Source organism: Pocillopora verrucosa, chromosome 1 (assembly GCF_036669915.1).
Source record: "Pocillopora verrucosa isolate sample1 chromosome 1, ASM3666991v2, whole genome shotgun sequence".
NCBI classification, from domain to species: Eukaryota; Metazoa; Cnidaria; class Anthozoa; order Scleractinia; family Pocilloporidae; genus Pocillopora; species Pocillopora verrucosa.
Genome location: NC_089312.1, coordinates 15,549,574 through 15,570,112, shown reverse-complemented (window position 1 = coordinate 15,570,112; position 20,539 = coordinate 15,549,574). Strand labels below are relative to the sequence as shown.

The following is a 20,539-nucleotide window of genomic DNA, read 5'->3' as shown; positions in this document are numbered from 1 at the left end:
TTTCTGATTCGAGAGCACAAATCCTATTTATTGAAGCTACAAGCTAACACCCTTCTACCTCAGATAGTTCTTAGTTAAGCAATATTCAAATGAAAAAATAATTGATTATTTAACAAAATGCAAACAATTGTCGCACCCATCCTGAATGGATGTATCAATTAATAACAGCGCTTAAGAAATTAACTTGAGAAAAGGAATTGTATCCACAAAGATTAATTACATTTTCTCAATAATATATTCATTCCCGCGGCTAACCTAAGGATTCATTGTCAAATGCTATATTTCAAAATTTTCCAAGGAAGAATTCATGTCATATCAGCTCATGTTTAATACTGTTATACTTGAGTTATCCGTTCGCACTACCTAAACATTGCTAGACAAGTAGCAGTTCTAAAAGATTAACTTTGTCCTTTGAAACTGTCAAAGTATTTTTTCCTCTTTTAACATGCTAACTTGACCCATTTTGTAACATGGCCTCACATTAAGCGTCACGCTCTCCTAAAATATTTTTGATGCGTGACATCTGATAGAGATGTCACGTAAAAAAGTTGGAGATTGCATGACGGATATTTAACCATGGGAGAGCAAAATAGACCACTACCTAAGAAACCAGCTGGTTTCAGCATTCAACAATACTTTGAAATTATTTTTTGAATGTGAAATTCCCTTTCATTCCTACATGTTCCATTGTCTACTGGTCAAATACAGAAAGGGATTCATCGCCAGCGACAAAATGTTAGACACATTATTTCTATTCGCCCGCTATTTCTAGAGTAAACAAAACTACGCAAAAGGCGAATACTCTACGTTATTATCGAATTTACATCTCAAACCTCAATTGGATAGTGCAAATGCATGGAACACGAGAAGAAAGAAACAGTCGCTTCACATTGAAAACAAGCAAATCAAACAGAGATGAAGCAAAATCAAATAATTCTCTGAAAAGACTCCTAAGCACCCTTTTTCAACCTAAGTGATTCCACTGAAAGCTATGCAACCAGCATAAAGGAGTCAAAACATTACGTAGGGCATATAAGAGTAACTAGGTTAACAAACATATGACCAGTTATGCAATCATAATTATACTAACTAACAATTTGAACAAAGGTTCAAACATATTTCCAAAACTTTTGATAATTACGTAATAGCTATTCAATTGTCATTGCATTGCATCTCCCACTAATTTTTTCTGATTAACATAATAATGAAGATTCATTCCAATATATTAATCCTATTAACATTTCATTCTTTGTAATAGTAGTATAAATTCGACAAATTAGACTTTGTATTGAGCTGTGTTAGTTTTCCGTCGTAGGGGACGATTTAAACGTTGAATATCTTCTTCACTGAGTATCCCTGAAAAGAAAAAAAGGAAAGAGGATCATCAAAAAGGTAAAAAAAAAGAAACACGATGTAAAAATAGAATCATAATTATTTTACAAACTCTTTCACTCCCGCGTTCTAATAATCATTCTCCTTACCTCCTGTCATACAATCCTGATGATGTTACTTTGAAGAATTTAGTATTGGATCAACTAATATTCTCCGACTGATATTTACTTTATTCTCATCACTTGTCTACTTGATATTGTATTGATATTGTTAGGAGTAATTCTGTCTTGGGCGTTCATGGGAGATAAAGTGTTTAGCTGACGCAAAGTGGTTTCGTATTTTTTTTTTTAATATCAATTCTCTGACGAATCGGCACTACCACAATTTTTCTTTTCTTTTGAGCTACCAAAGAAGATCCTCATTAATCGACAAATTGCGATCACTTATTTTGGTCATGTCGGGTTACCATAGCAACCATCTGCCACCCTTAATTTAAAATCCCTTAATATACTAAAGTGTTCGGTACACTACGTGTACCATATGGTCATCAATGTTTTTTCTTTTTTCCTGACGTTAGTTGGGAACCGATCAACAGTTTTCATTTAATTTCATTCCATTTAATCCTATAGACCATTGTGCCGGAATACACCGCAAAATTTGTTAAGACACTTTGGTTCACAAGGCCTCTTACGGAATTTCGTTTTTCGAAATCAACCAATCAGATGTGCATAAAAACCACACGTACTGCGCGTTTTCCCGCCATTTTCACCGCCACATTTTATGGGGGGAGGAGGAGGAAGGGTTGTATGAATCTCCTTGTTTTCAATTTCTATGCATTGACCAGAGCCGTATATCTGGCTCTGATTCACCAATCCAGGCGTTCATACAGCTCAACTATTAACAAACATCGTACTCACCGGCATGGAATACAGGAAGATAACAATGGCGGCCACGATCAGTAGAGTGATAAGTACTCCAATAATGATCCATTTGTAGTTTCTCCATATAATGTACCGTAAGGTCTTCAGAGGGGATGTGAACCACCGAAACGAGGTTGCTGGGCGACTGTAACAACACGAAGGGAACATAAATCCAGTTTAACAAAAACTACTCGTACTGATTCAAATACTTACTCCCTTGATGGTTCATTCACACAGCGTGAATTTCAGCTACTACCTAGAAATTGAGTCGATGCTTTCCTTCAAAGTTCGGCAACGAACTCTTCGCTGAATATCAACACTGCCAGGCTCTTCATATCACCAACATGAATAGCTCGTTTACTTACTTAGGTTCGTCTAACGTCGGGTTCTGATTTGGTTCATCTCTCCCCTTGCCAGCCGGTTTTCCTTCAGCTTCGTCGTGGGTCAACAACTCCAAGGCCATTTCTACTTTACCCTGCAATAAATAGGAAAATAAAAAAGCTATCGTTGCTCAAACAATTCATTACAAAACTTAAGCATGTGAATTAGCTAGATCTATTTTATCAGCAAAACTCAGTAAAAGACCAATAACAACAGTAGTCAACTGATAAAAATATGGGTAAATTTTGAGTCAAGAGAAGGGTAGATGCGCAGTTGCTCCGATATTGACATTCATCCGCGCTTTTCCTTGATAACAAAGGACAACGGAATAACACGCCTCCATTGTAATGGCAAATGGAATATTTTCCTATATCTCCTTGTAAAAATTCCGTCTCCTTTTCTCTTCTTTAACTATTTCAAACCTTAAAGCCAACAAAATCATCAAAATTTAAATTCATCTTTATGATAGAGCAATTTTCAGTTCAGTTTCGAAAGACCAAAACCACAGTACTCACGAAAGCCAATTGGAGCGCAGGTCGACATCAAAGTCAGCCAGTGGGAATTCAAGTTAAAAACAGGCAAATTAGTTTTGAATCTGATTGGATGAGAAGGTGGCGCGATTTTTTGGGACCAATCATTACTTTCGACACTCAATTGAAAACAGCTCTATGTCCATGATGGCATCTGACGCATAGTACTGCAAGCCAACCGGGAGAAACTGATGATATGTACTTCCATTCTCCTATGTACGTCAAGTGAAAGGAGACTTTCTCTTTTGACCTTACCGTTAATTGCATCTCTTCGCCTGCCTCCTGAGCCACACAAGGCCACCAACCGTAAACTCTCTTCGACTCAAACAAGGACACCGTCTCTACACTGCTGCTGGCTCTTCCTTCCTCGTATGAGGGTATCTGCTGCAGACTACACCTCCTGGCACTCTTGGCTGGCTTGGGCATACGGTTCAGATTCAGCTCTAACTGACCTGGAAAGAAAACCACAAGGTTTGGATGAAATATCTCGTTGATCGAAAATCAGGGTTGACCTCCATTATCTCGTATTCAAATTTAACTGCTTCGTCTAATGTCAGTTATTTATCATCTATTATTTCAAACTCTTTCGTTTCCCTTGAAAGTACGAGATACCAAGGTGAAACAACACAGCTAACAGCCAGCGCAAACTTGCCCTCATCTCAAGTGAAGTTTCCAAAAAGAAAACGAACAAGAAAGTTAAAATTATCCTCATCCGTAATATCGCAATCTGGAAACTCTTGTGCTTTCAGTCAAACGGCTCAAGGTAAGGTAGATCAATGTCAATATTTGGCAGAATTTTTCCAGGACACCAATTTTAACCTGAAACCCTTTCATTCCCAAGATTTCAAAATCAATTCTCCTTACTTACATACAATTCTCTACATTCATTTCTTATAACGTAAATTCTGAAAACTTTGTTGCTTGGGTTGAGCAGATTTGCAAGACTTTTCAGGAACTGTAATCATTTTCCAGTCCTGGAATTGTCGAAATAAGATTCCAGGACTTTTCAGGTTTTCCAGGACCTGTACGAACCCTGACACACAAAATCCAGAAATGATTCTGGGATCCTAAAACACACAAATAAAACTCACCTAAGAAGTCATCCGCAGAGAACTTGTCATTGTCCCAAATTTGGATGACTAGGCGCGGAGGGACACGTTCTTCTGTTTCGTCTAAACTCCAAAAGTGTTCCTATCAAGATATAATCAAACCAATGCATTTAAATTAGCACCTTTAGTCTGAACATTACCTTTGTTGTAACAGACAAGGAGAATGCAGTAAGCTTCTTATAATAAGCTGAATTCTACACGCATTTTGGTTGGTTCTGACTCATGATCTATTAGGGGACAGACGCATAGATGACGCCATCAGCAACATTTTCCTCTTTTTTAATCACAGAAAACAATTAGATTCCATGTTGCGGTGGGCTCGTCTAATAATAGATCACAGAAGACGCCCACATGTGGAAAAAAAATGAACAGACGCACATAAAATCTATTTGTTGAATTTATGACAAGAAGAGGCCAGTATTACCTTCTTTCTAACAACCAGGACTTTCTCCGCAGCGAGGAACATGAATGGGAATACAAAGCGCCAGTTGAAGTTTCCTTCGCCGTCCAGAGACCTGAGTGATACAGGATGTCACAATAGAGATATTACATATACGGATTAACTGTGAATGCTGCAATTGCTTATCGAATCTCAAGGTATTCCTATACATGTAATGAAATCAGGGCTACTCATTTGAAGGGTATATTTTGAACACGCGACAACTCAAACCCTTCACGGCTACAGTAAAATTGCAATTATAAGAGAAACTACAGCGCTGGAAAGATGAGACAGGATTGGAAAGCAAGCCACCAAATCAAGTTATGTAGGACAGTGCGAAATACTAAGAGTGGGAAGAATTCTTTGGCAAGATTTCCATCCTCTCCGTCCACTTCAATGTCGTTTCATTCTTCAAATTTGTCACAAGGTCCACCTCTCTCATAACAACCCGAATGAATTTACCGCAAGCTTAAGCCCGACAAATCAACGACAAAGTTAGTTACACATAACCCTTTACACCCTAACGTCAATGTGCATATTCTCCACACTGTTCTCCATACATTTTTTAAAGTGCTGGCAGAGAGAATTTGTTTAACAATCAAGACCTTCTTTAATATGCGATCATTTCGTTTATTCTCGTGACCTTTACAGGTGATTCAGAGTTGGTACTGTAAGGAGAAATAAGATGCTGGTCACAGTCTACATACCTGTAATGCACATCAGTTTTCTGTGAGTCGTCAATCCCAGCGATCCATCTATTAAACGAAAAGTACAAAACATATTTTCACGATACTGCAAGAAAGTGATTTCTTAGTCGTGCAAACGAGTTTAATACACATCGCTTTAAAATCAGCTTGAGATTTAGCGGGAAAACGATCAGTTTAGGTCTGATATAAAATCTAACTGATTGCTTCGATGGCTCGAGGTATGATTCCTTTACACCCTACCATCATTATGCAGATTCTCCACACTGTTCTCTATATATTTCCCAAGTTACTGACAAGGAGAATTTGTTTAACAATCAAGACTTTCCTCGGTTGATGATCAATTCCTCTATTCTCATGACCTTAATTTGTGATATTGTAAGGAGAAATTAGGCGCTAGTCACTCTTAGGAGTCAAAAGGTAAAGCAATTCTTCCTTTTTTTTTTCGGTACGTACCCTTTCACGTAAATATCACTCATTTTCTCTCCAGTTATTGATGTTTCGTCCAAGATCACATCACTTGTGTTCCAAATAATTACTCTCAATTCATAGCTGAAAAACGAACGTTAAAAAATACAACCTCTTGAGTCACTCAGTTATAATAAACAGTAGCATAGAAAGCAATGCCGGCTCAGGGTAAAGTAAGCTAAAATAGTTATACAAACATCATGCGTAAGGTATGCAGTACCGGGAAGGTTAAGTAAAACAGTTGCAATGTGTGTCTACACTCACTTTCCAGGTTTGCGAGGATTAACATCAAAAGGTGAGCCTGGGATTCCCATATGCTTCGGGAAAATGTCAACCCACATCTGAAGCTTACCCTGAAAGACAAATGTGCCAAGAATTAGAATAACACTTCCCTCAGTACTTACCTCTCGGCACCAGCCTTCTTGTCACGTCGACCAATCAAATCCAAGTTAAGAACCAAGTTAACACCTTTAACTTCCAGAGGAGATTAACGCATTATCCCGCACGCAGGTAGTGAGAACACTAACACTTGTCAGGTAGAAGTTGTTCTCTTGATCTAATACAAAATTCTCGAAACGAATTTATAAGGAAAGGTGCAGCAGCTAGAGGGGAGAATTAACAATTCCATATCGGGAGTTAAAAAAGTTTAACAAAATGTTGCTTAGCATTTTGGGATTGTTTACTCTTAATAATAAGACTGGACTGTTTTTATTCAAAATCACAATGATGACTTGAAACTGTCAAAATTCTGATTTTCACTCTTATCGACAATTTACCAGAACTGAGAGGGACAGTGAACATGCTGATCAGTCGAAGAAGACAACGGGCGAACCAAGAAGTCAAGCTGAAGTATCGAAGTTAGTGCTGAAACTTCTACCAGTGTTTCTAGCAGCCCAACAGCTATCTTCTAACAACCCAATATGCAATGACATACTTCACTTTTATCACTAACAACTGTTCTAGCTATCCAACTAAGGTTCCCCTCCCCCTGTTAAAAGCGACATACTTGTACCTGCTCGATGTTAGGTTGGAGTGAGTTATACAATGCTCTGGTCTCGACGTGTTCAGGTACTACCGGCATGGAGTTTAACACGTGTAATGCCAAGCGCTGGTCAGGTGGACCCAAGTGGGGATGGAACAGCATTCCTTCCTCTATTGGACAAAACAGGACATGAAGAAGATATTACCCCAACATAAAAAAGTTGATGCCAAAAACATCCTTGTGACGTAAAATGTAAAGCATGCTTAGTCAGGTATAGACTCGAAGTCTGGTTGGGCAATGGAATAGCTTTTAAAAATCGCGCCCCTCAGTCAACAAATTAGTCCAATCTTGACTTTGTTTTGCTCGAGGCTGTTTTAATGTGTATATTGAGGATAATAACGTTGTGATGAACCCTTTAAACCACAACATCAGTTTGCAAATTCTCCACATTGTTCTCTATAAATTTCCTCAGGTGTTGACAAGGAGAATTTGGTTTAAAATCGAAAACTTCTTCAGTTAATGATCATTTCCATTATTCTCATGACCTTAAGGTGTGATTCGGGAGTGATAATGTAAGGAGAAATGAGATGCTAATCACTCTCAGGAGTCAAACGGGTTAAATTCGTTTCTGTGTTCGAGAAACTAAATTGTAAAGCTCTCTAAGAGAAATTCATTTACTATAACAAGAAATTTCTGAATAACTCACCGAACTCCTGCAAATTGTAAACCTTTCCGTCCAGCACCAGCTGCGTGTTCCCAAGGAACTGAGGTTTACCTAAGCTGTTCAGCTCACACCAGTACTCTAAGATCTGACGTGGCGTCTGAGAGTCACGCCACTGGTTTGGACCCGACCTGTCAATCACATAACAAGTCAAACAAGTCATTCTTCTCTCCGGCCTTTTTTGTCGGCAAGGTATACTTTTGTTAAGTGGTAACCAAGAGTACCACGTTTCTTTTGCATCTTTGGTTTCGACCAATGTCGTTGACTGACTTTACGTTAGTCACGCCACTGGTTTGAATCAAAGGTGTTCATTCCAATACAAAATCACATAAATGATACATCAGGATAAAATATGATTAAATATTCCACTCATGCGCAGTCAGGATCTCTTCTGATGGTTCACCTTCTAAACCAGCTGGCACATTAGGATTTTTATCTCTTGGCTCTTTATATACTCACGTGCAATACGTCTGAGGCAATCCGCAAGTGGAACGGAAACGAGACAAGAATCTGTTCTCCAAATCCACTGTAGTCTCACCAATCAGATCGTCTCGGCCGATAACGTCATAGTCCATGACGCTAATGCGTAAGTCCTTGATGATGGGAATGGTGGCGGTCAGTTCAAACATCCTGGTAGTAAACGAGATAGAAATAATACTCTTGTATAAAAATTAGAAGCTATTTAAGTTACTTAAAAAGAGCAAGAAGGATAGAAAAGCTACGCGTGATCGTAATCAATAGTCGATGCACAGAACATTTGCGCCAAAGCTATTCCCGGTAGTATTCCGTTCTATTTGTAACATACAAATGGCCCAGCTACGTGGCTAACGAGTACTTTGTATCTCAGGTCGAAATGCTTAACAACGGCCAACCGATCGAATGCTCATAAGATACACAGATTTCTCTTTGTCCCACGCTCTTGACAAATATCTCAACATCTTACTAAACCTGCGCTGTACTTTAATATATCGAGTGTTTATTATAAAAATTACAGCGATTATTTCAGTATCCAAAAAAATAACAATTCTTTGTATCTTAAAAATCCCTTTTAGCTCCCGTTTACATGAATGGGTGCGTCGTTGCTAAGAGGGTCACCCTTTGAGCAACTATCACCCAAGAAGAACGAGTACAGTGTTACCCTTTCGTTTAAGCACGACAGGCAGAATAAAGTTTCAAACCGGTAGAGCAATCCTTCTGCCAGTTAAATTTTCAGGAATTCAAGGCGATTTTAGGCGGTAAAAAAAAACAAAAAAAAGACACTACCGGGAGTAAGTTTTACCGGTGATCGCCTGTTACACTGCGAACATGGTGGATGATTTAATACACACAATAATCCAAGATTTGCCAACTTACTTTCCAAACAAGGGGTTCAGATTGTTTGGTACATAGCTATCCTTGTCAGAGACCTTAGTCTTTCCCAGATGTACGACAAGATAGGGATCAGCCAGGCCACTAGTGTCTTGAGGCTGAAGGTCTAAAGCCTGGCAAAAAAAACCAAACAAACAAATAAAACAAACAAAATTAATAGTCGATTGGGCTGTCATTGTGTAAGAGTGTTTACTTCATCAATTTGAGTCGTTAAAGCTAAGGAGGGATTTCACAGCTTCAACTTGATTCATGTTGATCAAATCAGTATTCTATCGCCGACTAAAACAATCATTCGCAAGATTACACACTTTTCCGAGTCCACGTTACCAGTTTGACCCTAAAGAGCGATTGTCATAAATTGAAAGCGAGGTGCGAGCTCCACTCCCATGCGGTCCTGTGACGTAGCATCAAAACGCAATGCAAAATATCAGGGCCCAGCTGTTCGTAGGCGGATTAGCGCCAACCCAGGGTTAAATTTTAATCCAGGTTTCTATATTTCTCTGTTCAAAAGCCGTTATGGGATAATTTTCCCAATTCCTTTTAATGCACTCAATCATTCAATTGTACCAAACAAAAATGGGATTCACTCAAATTTTCTTTTAAACCTTTCAGATCTGAAATCAAATTTCACACTAACCATGGTTTATCTAAACCCAGCTTAGAACAATTGGGGCTAGTTTCGCAAGCCATGGATAAAAACTAATCAAGGAAAAAACTAAGCCGGAAAAAAACCAATCGAGGCTGTTATCTTACTCGTATAACGTATACTCTGATGATACACTCCACTGGCTGACTAGGCGGCAGTTTTCGTAGAATCTTGGGCGGTAAAGGAGAGTTCGGGTCACTTGGCAGAGGATAAATTCGAAAAGAACCCTGAAGCAAAGGAAAGTAGAAGTAGTAAACTTTTATTTACTATTATAAGGCAGGGTAAATCTTTCACGCATATGATATAACTAATAAAAAGGGATGCCATGCTCATACAAAATCTTACAATGATTCAAATTTTATTCAAAAACTATTCTATTACACTTTTCTTTAAGATCTGTTGTAAGATGCGTGCATCTATGTATACAAAAAGGTAAAAATAAAGATTCAAAATTATATAGCCATTGCTAAAAACGAATGTTTTACTGATTCTGTTCGGACACAAGGTAAGTGTAGCTGTATGGAGCAATATCACCGAATATCACTCTCAGTTGTCCTAATTATCTCGACCAAAATTTCGAGTCTGGTCCAATATTTTTTACACACAATAGTGTGCAAATCTCATTCGAATCATCGTTAGGTCTCGAAAGAGCGCCTTTTCCCCCTCACTACCCTGCTGAAGAAAGTCCCAGAGAAGCTACATTTCAATCAAGTCTAAAATAGGTAACTTGTTAAAACGACTGACATTTCCACGCAAGTTATGGTTTTCTAGACGGCTAAGCTCGGAAAAGAGGCGAAATGGGGTTCTCTCACTAAATGGAAGGAAATAGAAGGGATGGGGGGGGTGGGGGGGGGTGGGGGGGGGGAGGGGGTAGTTCCGATCAAGATATCTCTAAAGTAATATCGTTGGTGTCAATGGAACCGAGGCTTCTTGTCACTACATACCACCTAACGGCAAAAACATCCAAAATCCCTCTACGATTTATAACAGTCACGAGCCAACGGACTTCTTCAATGGACATCACTTGACTATGCGGTAACTTATTGATCCTTTTTGACTAATAATAATTCATTTTTGTATCAACAGAAAATACTGGCCCTCTTTAAGGCTACATTTCCTTCTTATGTGAAACCATTGTGCACCTCACGATTCGTAAGGCTCAACTTTTACCTTAAATTCCCCTACAATTGTCTCCTCCTCTTCAGCTTTGGACTTCACTTTTCCTCGGTGGATGAAAAATGTTTCTACAAAGTCCTGGAAGCCGTTGAATACTTCAACCTTCTCCAGCTCTGTATCGTAGACCTAGAGAAAAACAATCGATAAAGCATTCGAAGGGCTCTAACCACAATTTTCCTCAAATAGTGTAATGAAATCAGTACATTAACGGCTAATTATGTACGTATAATTAGTGTTCATTATGTACGTCACTAATGAAATAAAGAAGTCTTGACTAACTGGAATAAACACAAGATCACACACAGTTCAGTCTGATTGATATCTCCGAAACTGGTGCCGAGACCCTTGTAAAAATGTCCAAGGAAGAACTGAAACACCACAAGGCAGTCAGAGGGGCATACAAAGGACACTGTAACCAAGACATCAAACGCGCGGAGCGACTTCTGACTGATACCGATGCTACAAACATCACAGAACTGAAAGCAATTGCAGAGTGACTTTCAAGACGATTGGACGAAATAAAAGCCATGGATTCCGCGATCTTGAGCGCCCTAGCAAAGGACGAAGAGACTAGTGAAGAGGCAGATCACGCATTAACATTCCAAGACGGCATCCATTACTGGATCCTGAAAATTAAAGAATTTGTGACCGACGAGTACCAGCCGGTGAGTACGTTCCAAACTAAACCAGCAACTCGAGTCCACATCAACCTTCCAAAACTGCATATCCAACCATTTGACGGCAACCCACTCGAATGGCTAACGTTTTGGGATAGTTATAGTAACGCGGTACACAACAATCACGAACTGAACAACATTGACAAAATGAACTATTTGAAAGGACTGATAACTTGCAACGCAGCGCGCGCGATTTCAGGCTTGCCAATGACATCACAAAACTATGAAAAAGCCATTGAAATGCTAAAAGAACGTTTTGGAAGGAAACAAATTCTAATCAACGCGCATATGGAATCGCTTTCAAAAATCAGCGCGCCCTCAACTGATGTTGCAGCAACTACGAAAATTTTACGATAGCTGCGAGAGCAACATTCGCGCGTTAGAAAAGCTGGGAGTCCAGACAGATTCATATGGAAGTCTGTTAATTACAATTCTGCTAAAGAAGTTACCGGAACAATTACGTTGTACGATATTCAGAACAAATTCTCAGGCAGATTGCTCCCTAAATGATTTACGAGCAGCGCTTTGTCATGAAATAGAAACAAGGGAAAAGAGTCAACTTACGCAAGAAAACGACACAAGCTCAGTCGTCGACGACGTGCTCGTACCCACAGTTGGCGCCTTACTCGCAAACACTCAACCGCGCCAAATACACAAGCCACCAAAAGGCTCCGATACGAATGGGAGATTTGAGCTAAAACCATGCATATATTGCGACGGTAAACACCGTCACACCAATTGCTCAAAAGTAAAATCAACAAAAGAGGGAAAGACCATATTGGCGCAGAAAAATAAATGCCTTAACTGCCTCCGATCAGGCCACACAAGGTATCAATGTCGCTCAAAAGGAAGATGTCTAAATTGCGGGCTAAAACACCATACGTCGATCTGTGAACCAAGCGAGCCTAATCGAGATTCAAGCAAGAGAAATGAAAAACAAGAAGACCCACAAAACAGCAAAACAGCGTGGGGTGGCTTTTATGAGCGACTAATCGGACTAGTCAAAAGAAGGCTGAAGAAAATGATTGGAAACACGTCGCTGAATTCTATCGAATTACAGACCATACTTACAGAGATCGAAGCTACACTTAACAGTCGGCCACTTACTTATGCATATACAGACATCAACGACGGTCCACCCCTTACCCCATCCCATTTCTTCTGTGGACACAGGCTTCTGACACTGCCAGATACAGAAGAAGACTCCGACTACATCCCTCAAGATTCGGCTAAAGATCTAACTAGACGAGCGAAGTACCACCAGAAAATAATGCAAGCTTTCTGGAAACAATGGCAAAGGGAATACTTAACCGGTCTCAGGGAACAACATTCATCGCAGAAAAACAAAAACATATCGGGGGAACCAGTGACTCGAGGAAAGGTTGTTCTGATACATGACGAAACACCGCGAAATCAATGGAAACTCGGAGTCATCATTCAACTACATCAGGGGAAGGATGGGTTGGTGCGCTCTGTCACCCTAAGAACAGCAAGAGGAAACCTGATCTCAAGACCTATCGAGAAACTTTACCCTCTTGAAGTGTTAGCCGAGGAAGATAACCTACAAGGCTCTGAAGAGAAATTCAAGAACCATAAAGAAATTAGATCGACAGGCAAAAAACGAACACAACGAGCTGCTGCTCAACGAGCTGCTGCTCAACGAGCTGCTGCTCAACGAGCTGCAATAAAAATAAATGAACTCTCTAAACTTAATGAACTTTAAATACTATTACTTTTTGATAGTGTAAATATCTATGATCGGCATTTTATGGCTGGCCCGGGAGGGTGTAATGAAATCAGTACATTAACGGCTAATTATGTACGTATAATTAGTGTTCATTATGTACGTCACTAATGAGATAAAGAAGTCTTGACTAACTGGAATAAACACAAGATCACACACAGTTCAGTCTGATTGATATCTCCGAAAAACAGGAAAGAGAATAAAACAACCCAAGGAGCACAATACTTCTCAAGCAATGATTACTGACAAAATTCTCGAACATGATTGGTTATCACCAGCCCGATAAATACTAAGAGGACAGTGTACACGTCTTGCTTGTAATTGGACAGTTTAGTAAGACAGCTAGTGCGTAGTGCTTGTGCAACTGGACAGAATGCGCCATGTGCACGCACTGTTGTCGTGCATTTCGACGAGCTGTTATGTCGATGGTTGATTTCTTTCTCATATTTTGCTTAAGTTTTGATGAAATGTTGACAGCTTCTCGACATCTTACCATGATCTTGTCAAATCCTTTTTCAAGATACACACCGGCTTTGTCAACATCACCCACAGAGGCATAAAACTTGGACCACCAATCGATGTCCTCGTCTTGTTGTTCCTAACAAAAGGGGCAATCTTAAATATTTCTTGATAGTTGATAGTAGTTTAAGGATTTAAAACAAGTACTATGTGTACTCTGTATTTCTATGGAGTGTTTCTAGACTACCATCACTTTTAAATAACGAATCGGGCTCTTCAAGGTCATGTCCAAACCTGGTCCTTTCCGACAAGAGACTGTATTCATTTTTATACTACAATAGAGCAATTTTCAACTCAGTATCAAAAGTAATCCAGGATTGCTTTGGTTTTGCTTTATTTCGATATAGGATTGGTCCAGAAAACTTGCGTCACTTTCTTGACCAACCAGATTCAAAAGTGTGAACAATAGCGACTTGGTCACTCGCTTTTTCCCGCGCTTCAGGCAGTTCGCGTGATTTCACTTCCAGTTCTAATTGGCTCCTTGCGATATTTTCCTGGCTGTTGTGATTGCTTGGGTTTTGGATCGAAAAGCTTTCTAAGGTGAAAAAATCTTACTTTTACTTCTCTTGAAATGCTTTTAACAAGAGTTACTTTACTTACACTTCCTTTCTTCTGCTCCTCCTTGATGTCCATAATGTGAGACGAGCCATGTCTGCCAGAATCACTCTCCGCTAAAAAAATAAGTGTGACAATAAACTAACGAAGTTCAGCTCTAGCATGTCTAATGGTAAATCCACAAAGTAGCACACACGAGTACACTAGATTTCATAGTGCATTTAAGTCTTGGGTATAAAACTACTAACATTCTCTTTCATCGTCCACCTCTTCATCTGTTGGGAGCAATTTATTCTCATTAGCACAGTTAAGGAAGAATCCTAAATCTCAGAGCCTTGGAGGAACTAAAGCTCGATGCCTTAAGTTGTTAATCTGGGTCGTTGAAAGTTGTCTGAAGTCCTTTGACTCCTAGGGGTGATTAACATGTAACTTCTCCTTTCAATATCCATACATCATCCAGCAAACGGGTATTGAGAATACTCAAACTTATCCGGTTGAAGTTTTTAACGTTCATTAAGGAAATGTGTAGCAAGTAGAGGGGAGAATGAACAATCAGATCGAGGGAGTTAACAAGTTACTTACATGGAAAGAAGCCTTTAAAATAGTTATTGTTATTTATTTGGGGGGGGGGGGGAGGGGGTGGTGGGAGAAAGGGTGACCGCGTTGACTGCATTCAGCTTCATTTTTTTACTTCGCTACATTTTCATTTAGGAAACTAAATAGGAAACTAAAATCAAACCCGGAATTCTACAAGAAATCCCAGACTTTGTTAACAAGCTTTCAAGGCATTTACATTCTATTCACCCATGTCCTTCACAGTATCATCTGTATCCTAAGAGCTCATATCCCCCCTTATCATTAACTGTAACAAAACGAAAGAGTATAGCAATGGCGGCTTGGCACCTATCAACTGACCTATAGGAAGGTCTGCAGGTTCATCCATACTGGCGGGTTCACAACGAAATTTCTTCATGGACTTCATGGAATGAATCCCTACGACAGGTTTGCGGCCGAAAGATCGGTTGTCGTGAACCTTGATATTCATTGGTGGGGTGTACAACTCTTCCTTAGGCAGGTACTGTGAACACAAAAATAACGAGGTGCTGTGAAAAATATGCAACACACGGATTCCGTTCAGTATAATATAAGGTGTTGGATGCTACGCGCTCTTTGATAAAACGTCGCCAATGACGTATCAGAGCATAGACACACTGCTGAAGTCATAACATAAAATATCGTCCTCATGGTGCACAGTTGTGCAGATTTTAGCAAAATCACAGGCATTTATGAAAAAGCTAAGGAGAAGCTGTTGACTAGAAAAAGAGAGAAAAAATTATATAGAAATACGAGAACAACTCCCCGAGTATTTTAGCGCTGAGAGGCAAGTTTGTTATCTTCCTCAATCCACTTTCTTAGTTTCGTCTCTGCAACACGATGACACACACGCCTTTAGCTCGTGTGCACCTTTTTGAAGTCACAGACCAGTCTCATGGCAAACTGCAATCTATAGAAGCCCTTTTCTGCTTTTATTTCGTGTAAAGCAAAACACTTCACACTAGAAATGCACTCACCACGTCGAAGAAGAACAATGGCTGATCAAAATTGGGATTCTTCTGTGTGTTCTTGATGACTGTTGAATGAACAACATGTCCACCGCACTCAAACTCGATACTGGGTGAAGCTACACTTGCCAGCTGATACCTCTTCATGTTCCGTACGCCCCAGCATAGTACCTGCCAAGGAATCGAATATTGCACAGACTAATCAATAATCAAATAAATCAATGCTCCTTAGATAACCTTGTGAACCTTCAATCCTGGCCAAAAGTTTGGGGACACACCTTTCTCTTGTATTATGAGAAAGTACTGTCCATTTTCCACTCACACAGGCAAACACTCTAAGATTTTGCCCCACACCTCCTGTCTACACCCTCCTCGGGATCTTTAAATTGCGTTTGATTTCGGGCACCCAACACTGTCCGTGGGGAAAGGAAAAAGCAAGGAATCGCAATTTACCCGCAAAAAGTCTTCTAAACGGTTTGGCCATAATTTTCGCTGGCCGAATAACACGGAGTCTCGCAATGGAAGAGCTCCAAAGGATGAAGTGGATATGAAAGCGAGCTTCGCACTACTGAACACTACTTAAGCAGTAGTGAAAATAAGGCCCTATTTTCGCTACTGCTCAAGTAGTGTTCGTTACTGCGAAGATCGTTTCATATCCACTTCTTAAGCCGCAGTTCACAAACATTATTTTCATATACTCACAGGCATTTAAAGGATAGAGTCATTGAAAGAAAAACTTTTCGAATATTTTTCGAATCTTTCTTTATTTTGAGTCCATCAGGAGAGATTTTAGAAGATAGTCATCTGTCGTATTTCATATGTTAGTCATCGTGGATGTGTTATGACAATGATGTTGGTGTTCGACAATAATTTACGACATTTTGCTACAATAAGCTAAAGTCTAAGCTGGCTTCTCGATTGAGATATACCTCTATAGCTGTACGCTGCATAACAGGTCTGATTCCATTAGGCACAAGAAACAACGATCCTTTCATCGGTGGAGCAAATGGTAAATCTGCACCTTCGTCCTGGGTAAATGAAATCAGAAGACGAAAATATATCATCTTTCCATTGGTTTCACGTGTATAACAATGTCATTCTCACTGGTCCCGTATGTCTCAACAAAGAGACGAGGTCTAGTCCAATATTTTTGATACACAATAGTGTTCAAAGCTAATTCGAATCAACACAGACAGGTCTCAAAGAGAAGCTTCTCTCCGTTACTAACCAGTGAGGCAAAGCTCCGGACAAGCCACATTTTAATTCAGTCTTAAAGGGTAACTTCAAACAACGACTGATAATCCAAGCAGGAATAGATTTCTAGCCGGCTAAGCTCATGAAAGAGGCAAAGGACTGACGTGCTAAATGTGGGGTACGGGGGGCTGGGTTTGAGTCAAGACAACTGATATTAAACTCAGTAATGTGACCCAAACTTTTGTTACAAGCAAAACAAAGGGAAGGCGTGCCCGCCCAACCAACCCTCATATTTGGCCAATGTGCATGTTGTGCCCTCGACATTGAGCCATACACTAAACTGGACAGTGACGTTTTTGTCGACTTCCATATCTTCGATAAGCACCGTTTGTCAGTGTTCATTTAGGTTGTTCATAAAGTGCTCTTGCATTCTTTTTGTGACGGATAAAAGGCGCTCATAGTATGAGAACTGATTTTGATCATGTGTTTCCTTAACCTTTCGTAAGGATAGAAAATGATTAACACAAAGTAGCACACCACACACAAAAGAGAAAAAAGAGGTAGCTTTTAGTTTCACGCACCAAAAACAGCTCAAAGGCAGCCAGAATCTCGCCAGCTTCCTCTCCGCATCGTGTGACATCATACCACAACAGTCTTGGTGCTGGGGGCCCTTGTCCATTCATCTTCACCAGTGGTTTAATCACACATCGACCCATAAACTCGTCTTGACCCTTCAAGAAGAAACCGAAAAACTCAAAACTAAGTCATCGATCTTATTTTCTCCGCCTCTATAATCAATTTTTTCTGCTTTTAGGCGCATTCGATGACTAAAGAAAATTACAGGCTGTCAAGTCTACTGAAAACTCTTATCAAAAAAGTTCCGGCTAAATTGACCACAGCAAAATGTCTACGTATCGTGGAAGGTCCCCTGCATCAGAATAGGGCTAACCTTCCTCGTTACTTTGCTTGTGTCGAAAGTAAACTTAGGTTGCATTTGTTTCCAAATAACCAACTCACCACTGGGTCCTTGTCAAACAGCTCGATGATGACTTCCGGTGGGTTATTTGCAACTTTGTCGATACTGCCATAAATCTGAACATTTTCAAATATCAGCGTTTGATCCCACGTAGGACAAATTGTCCGTGTAAGGATTTCTGTCACTTGGCTTTGGGTACCAAATGCAATTCGTGCATAAGGGTCTGAAAAATATATCGTAACGAAAAAAAAGAGTTCACATTGCATCACGACGCAGTAGCTACTAAAATGAAAGATAGAGAAACACAGGCTGATTCTTGGGCGAGGTTAGGGAGTTAGACGCAACTGCTTAGCCATTCATCTGAAAATGCAGTTACACGAGCCAGTTTCTTTTAGTCCCAACACGAGTCCAAATGTATTTTGCTTTTTCGGAGTCAGGAATTAATCATCTGTCAACTGATATCTCAGACACGCGTTAAAAACGGACAAAGCCAAAAGAAAGTGGACGAAAAAATTGAAGAAGCAGGAAGCAGGAAGACCTTCATGACAGAAGAGTAGACAGGACTTAAGTGCGAAATAGTTTGAAGTTGATAGGTGAAGGAAAGTCAACTGGTCTGCAAATTGACTTAGCACAGATAAAAATGCATGCAACGGCGATAAGACTTGAATGGTGTCAAGCCGTAGGGATCTCCTGTTCCACCAATCACGAGGCTGATAGATACATGTACCAAGTAACAAACCAACATGAGTGCATTTTACCTGAGAAGCCATCGGCATCTGATGCCAATAGATCACGCGCTTGGTAAAGGTAGGCCCTCAGCTGGTACTTGTGCGGCTCTACAAATGAGATTAACGGCTGGGTTAATCCCTTATAAACACCTCATCCTCAGTTGACGAGAAAGGCAATTAAATATCACCATGACGTCCCAAAAGTCACCTGGTCCATGGCCAACAACGACTTTCGGCAAAGAGAATAGTTTATCTTTTTCAAGACTCATCCACCTTATTCCTTGTAAATTACGGGATGTCAACAAGTCAAGAACTTCTATCATGTCACACTTGTAATTTTAATGTGTTTTGTGCATCGGAGGACATACGTTAACTTAAGTAGTCATCGAAGCTACAACGAACGTTTTAACCTGAAAAAAAGAAATCTTCTCTGTTGCCTAATGCTGATAGTCTAGTATCAGGGTCAAATATCAAATTTCTTAAAACATTTTCTGATTTTCTACCGAGGAAACTCTACGAATTGCAAACAAGAACCAATTTCCTTACTGTCAAATGTTATGAACATTCTTGGCGCATTCATCATCGTCTCTTGTTCCTTATCCTGTGGGCAAGAAATAAAATTCACTTTAGGATGTAGCTGAGGCCACGATAATACTGAATAGGAAAACAGCCTTGTCGCATAGGAAACCACTCCCTTTAGGGGCGGGAATCTTTCTACAACGGCGACCTCTCAGCGATCCACACAAAATTTTCTCCTCTGTGTCTGAGAATATCTAGTCCTCAAAAACTGAATTTTGTTCAGAACGTGACTTACCAGAAAGGTAATTTATTTAATAGCCTTATTAGTGTTACTAAATGCGACTGAACAGGTACCAAACAAGCAGTGCCCATCTTACATCTCATCGAGTGAGGTGACTCGAACACGAGCAGTGAGGAAGTGACTAAGTGGTAGCCTATGTCACACACTACTTCTGACTGCGCCTTGTGTGACAGAAAAGACAGTTACACCATCAACGCCAATTTACATTAAAACTCACTCTATCCAGGGAAAAGGCAACAGCTAAGTAGGCCATAATATAAAAAACACAGACTCTTACATCATCACCATCGCCGACATCAATATGGAAGACCGCGGGGGCACTGGGATCCTCTTGCACCATTTTTCTATGCCATCTTCTTCTCCGCACCAGATCCATTTTACGCTCCTTGGCATGAAACTTCATGTTGAACACTGGTGAATACTCCCACCCTTCCTTAGCGAGCTGTTCAGCTCGGATCTACATTGACAAAAGAGAAGCAATCAAACTAGGTTTCTGTCTGTATATAACACTACATTAACCACACAGTATATCGATGCCTAACAACCAGCAACTATGAGGTCATTGTTTCGTTTGCACTAGCCATGAATGGTCTGGGCGATAACCTGTCTTCAAGTTTAAAGTCATCCTATCACCTGTTCTTGTTCCATTTTAGCATCTGTCACTAACACTCTATTTCTGACCCATCTTCTTCGCCGACACAAGTGGTACGTCTTCTCCACGGGTCCATAACCACCAAATGTGGCTTCCACAGTGTACTCAAAACCTATCAAAAGATAATTGAAAGAGCAAAGCCAAAGTGTATAAGCTAAAACCTGGCTTTGGTTTTGCTAAGAACGTAAAACCGTGAATTACCATCTTCATCCACGGCTCGGTTTAAGTCGACTGTCCAATCTGAGGTCCACTCCCATTCTTCTGGACACACTAACTCATCCCTGGCTGTCACAGCATCACCACGCTACGAAAGAAATCTTCTTGTAAATAGCAATT

At 40.1% G+C, this 20,539-nt stretch overlaps 1 protein-coding gene across 1 annotated transcript in view; it reads right to left on the bottom strand.

The window, feature by feature from the left end:
• The window catches only part of LOC131789274 (myoferlin), a 40,419-nt gene continuing 19,880 nt past the window's right edge, over window positions 1-20,539 (bottom strand). Inside the window, 27 exon segments of the mRNA XM_066161447.1 lie at window positions 1-1,356; window positions 2,250-2,397; window positions 2,618-2,727; window positions 3,419-3,615; window positions 4,255-4,354; window positions 4,697-4,787; window positions 5,419-5,466; window positions 5,872-5,967; window positions 6,148-6,236; window positions 6,896-7,035; window positions 7,572-7,717; window positions 8,046-8,216; window positions 8,940-9,067; window positions 9,708-9,827; window positions 10,771-10,902; window positions 13,691-13,795; window positions 14,317-14,387; window positions 15,187-15,349; window positions 15,843-16,004; window positions 16,763-16,861; window positions 17,609-17,758; window positions 18,045-18,226; window positions 18,762-18,839; window positions 19,278-19,332; window positions 19,829-20,008; window positions 20,185-20,315; window positions 20,405-20,507. Of these exon segments, the coding sequence (XP_066017544.1) occupies window positions 1,324-1,356; window positions 2,250-2,397; window positions 2,618-2,727; window positions 3,419-3,615; window positions 4,255-4,354; window positions 4,697-4,787; window positions 5,419-5,466; window positions 5,872-5,967; window positions 6,148-6,236; window positions 6,896-7,035; window positions 7,572-7,717; window positions 8,046-8,216; window positions 8,940-9,067; window positions 9,708-9,827; window positions 10,771-10,902; window positions 13,691-13,795; window positions 14,317-14,387; window positions 15,187-15,349; window positions 15,843-16,004; window positions 16,763-16,861; window positions 17,609-17,758; window positions 18,045-18,226; window positions 18,762-18,839; window positions 19,278-19,332; window positions 19,829-20,008; window positions 20,185-20,315; window positions 20,405-20,507 (3,228 nt within the window). The 3' untranslated portion in view covers window positions 1-1,323.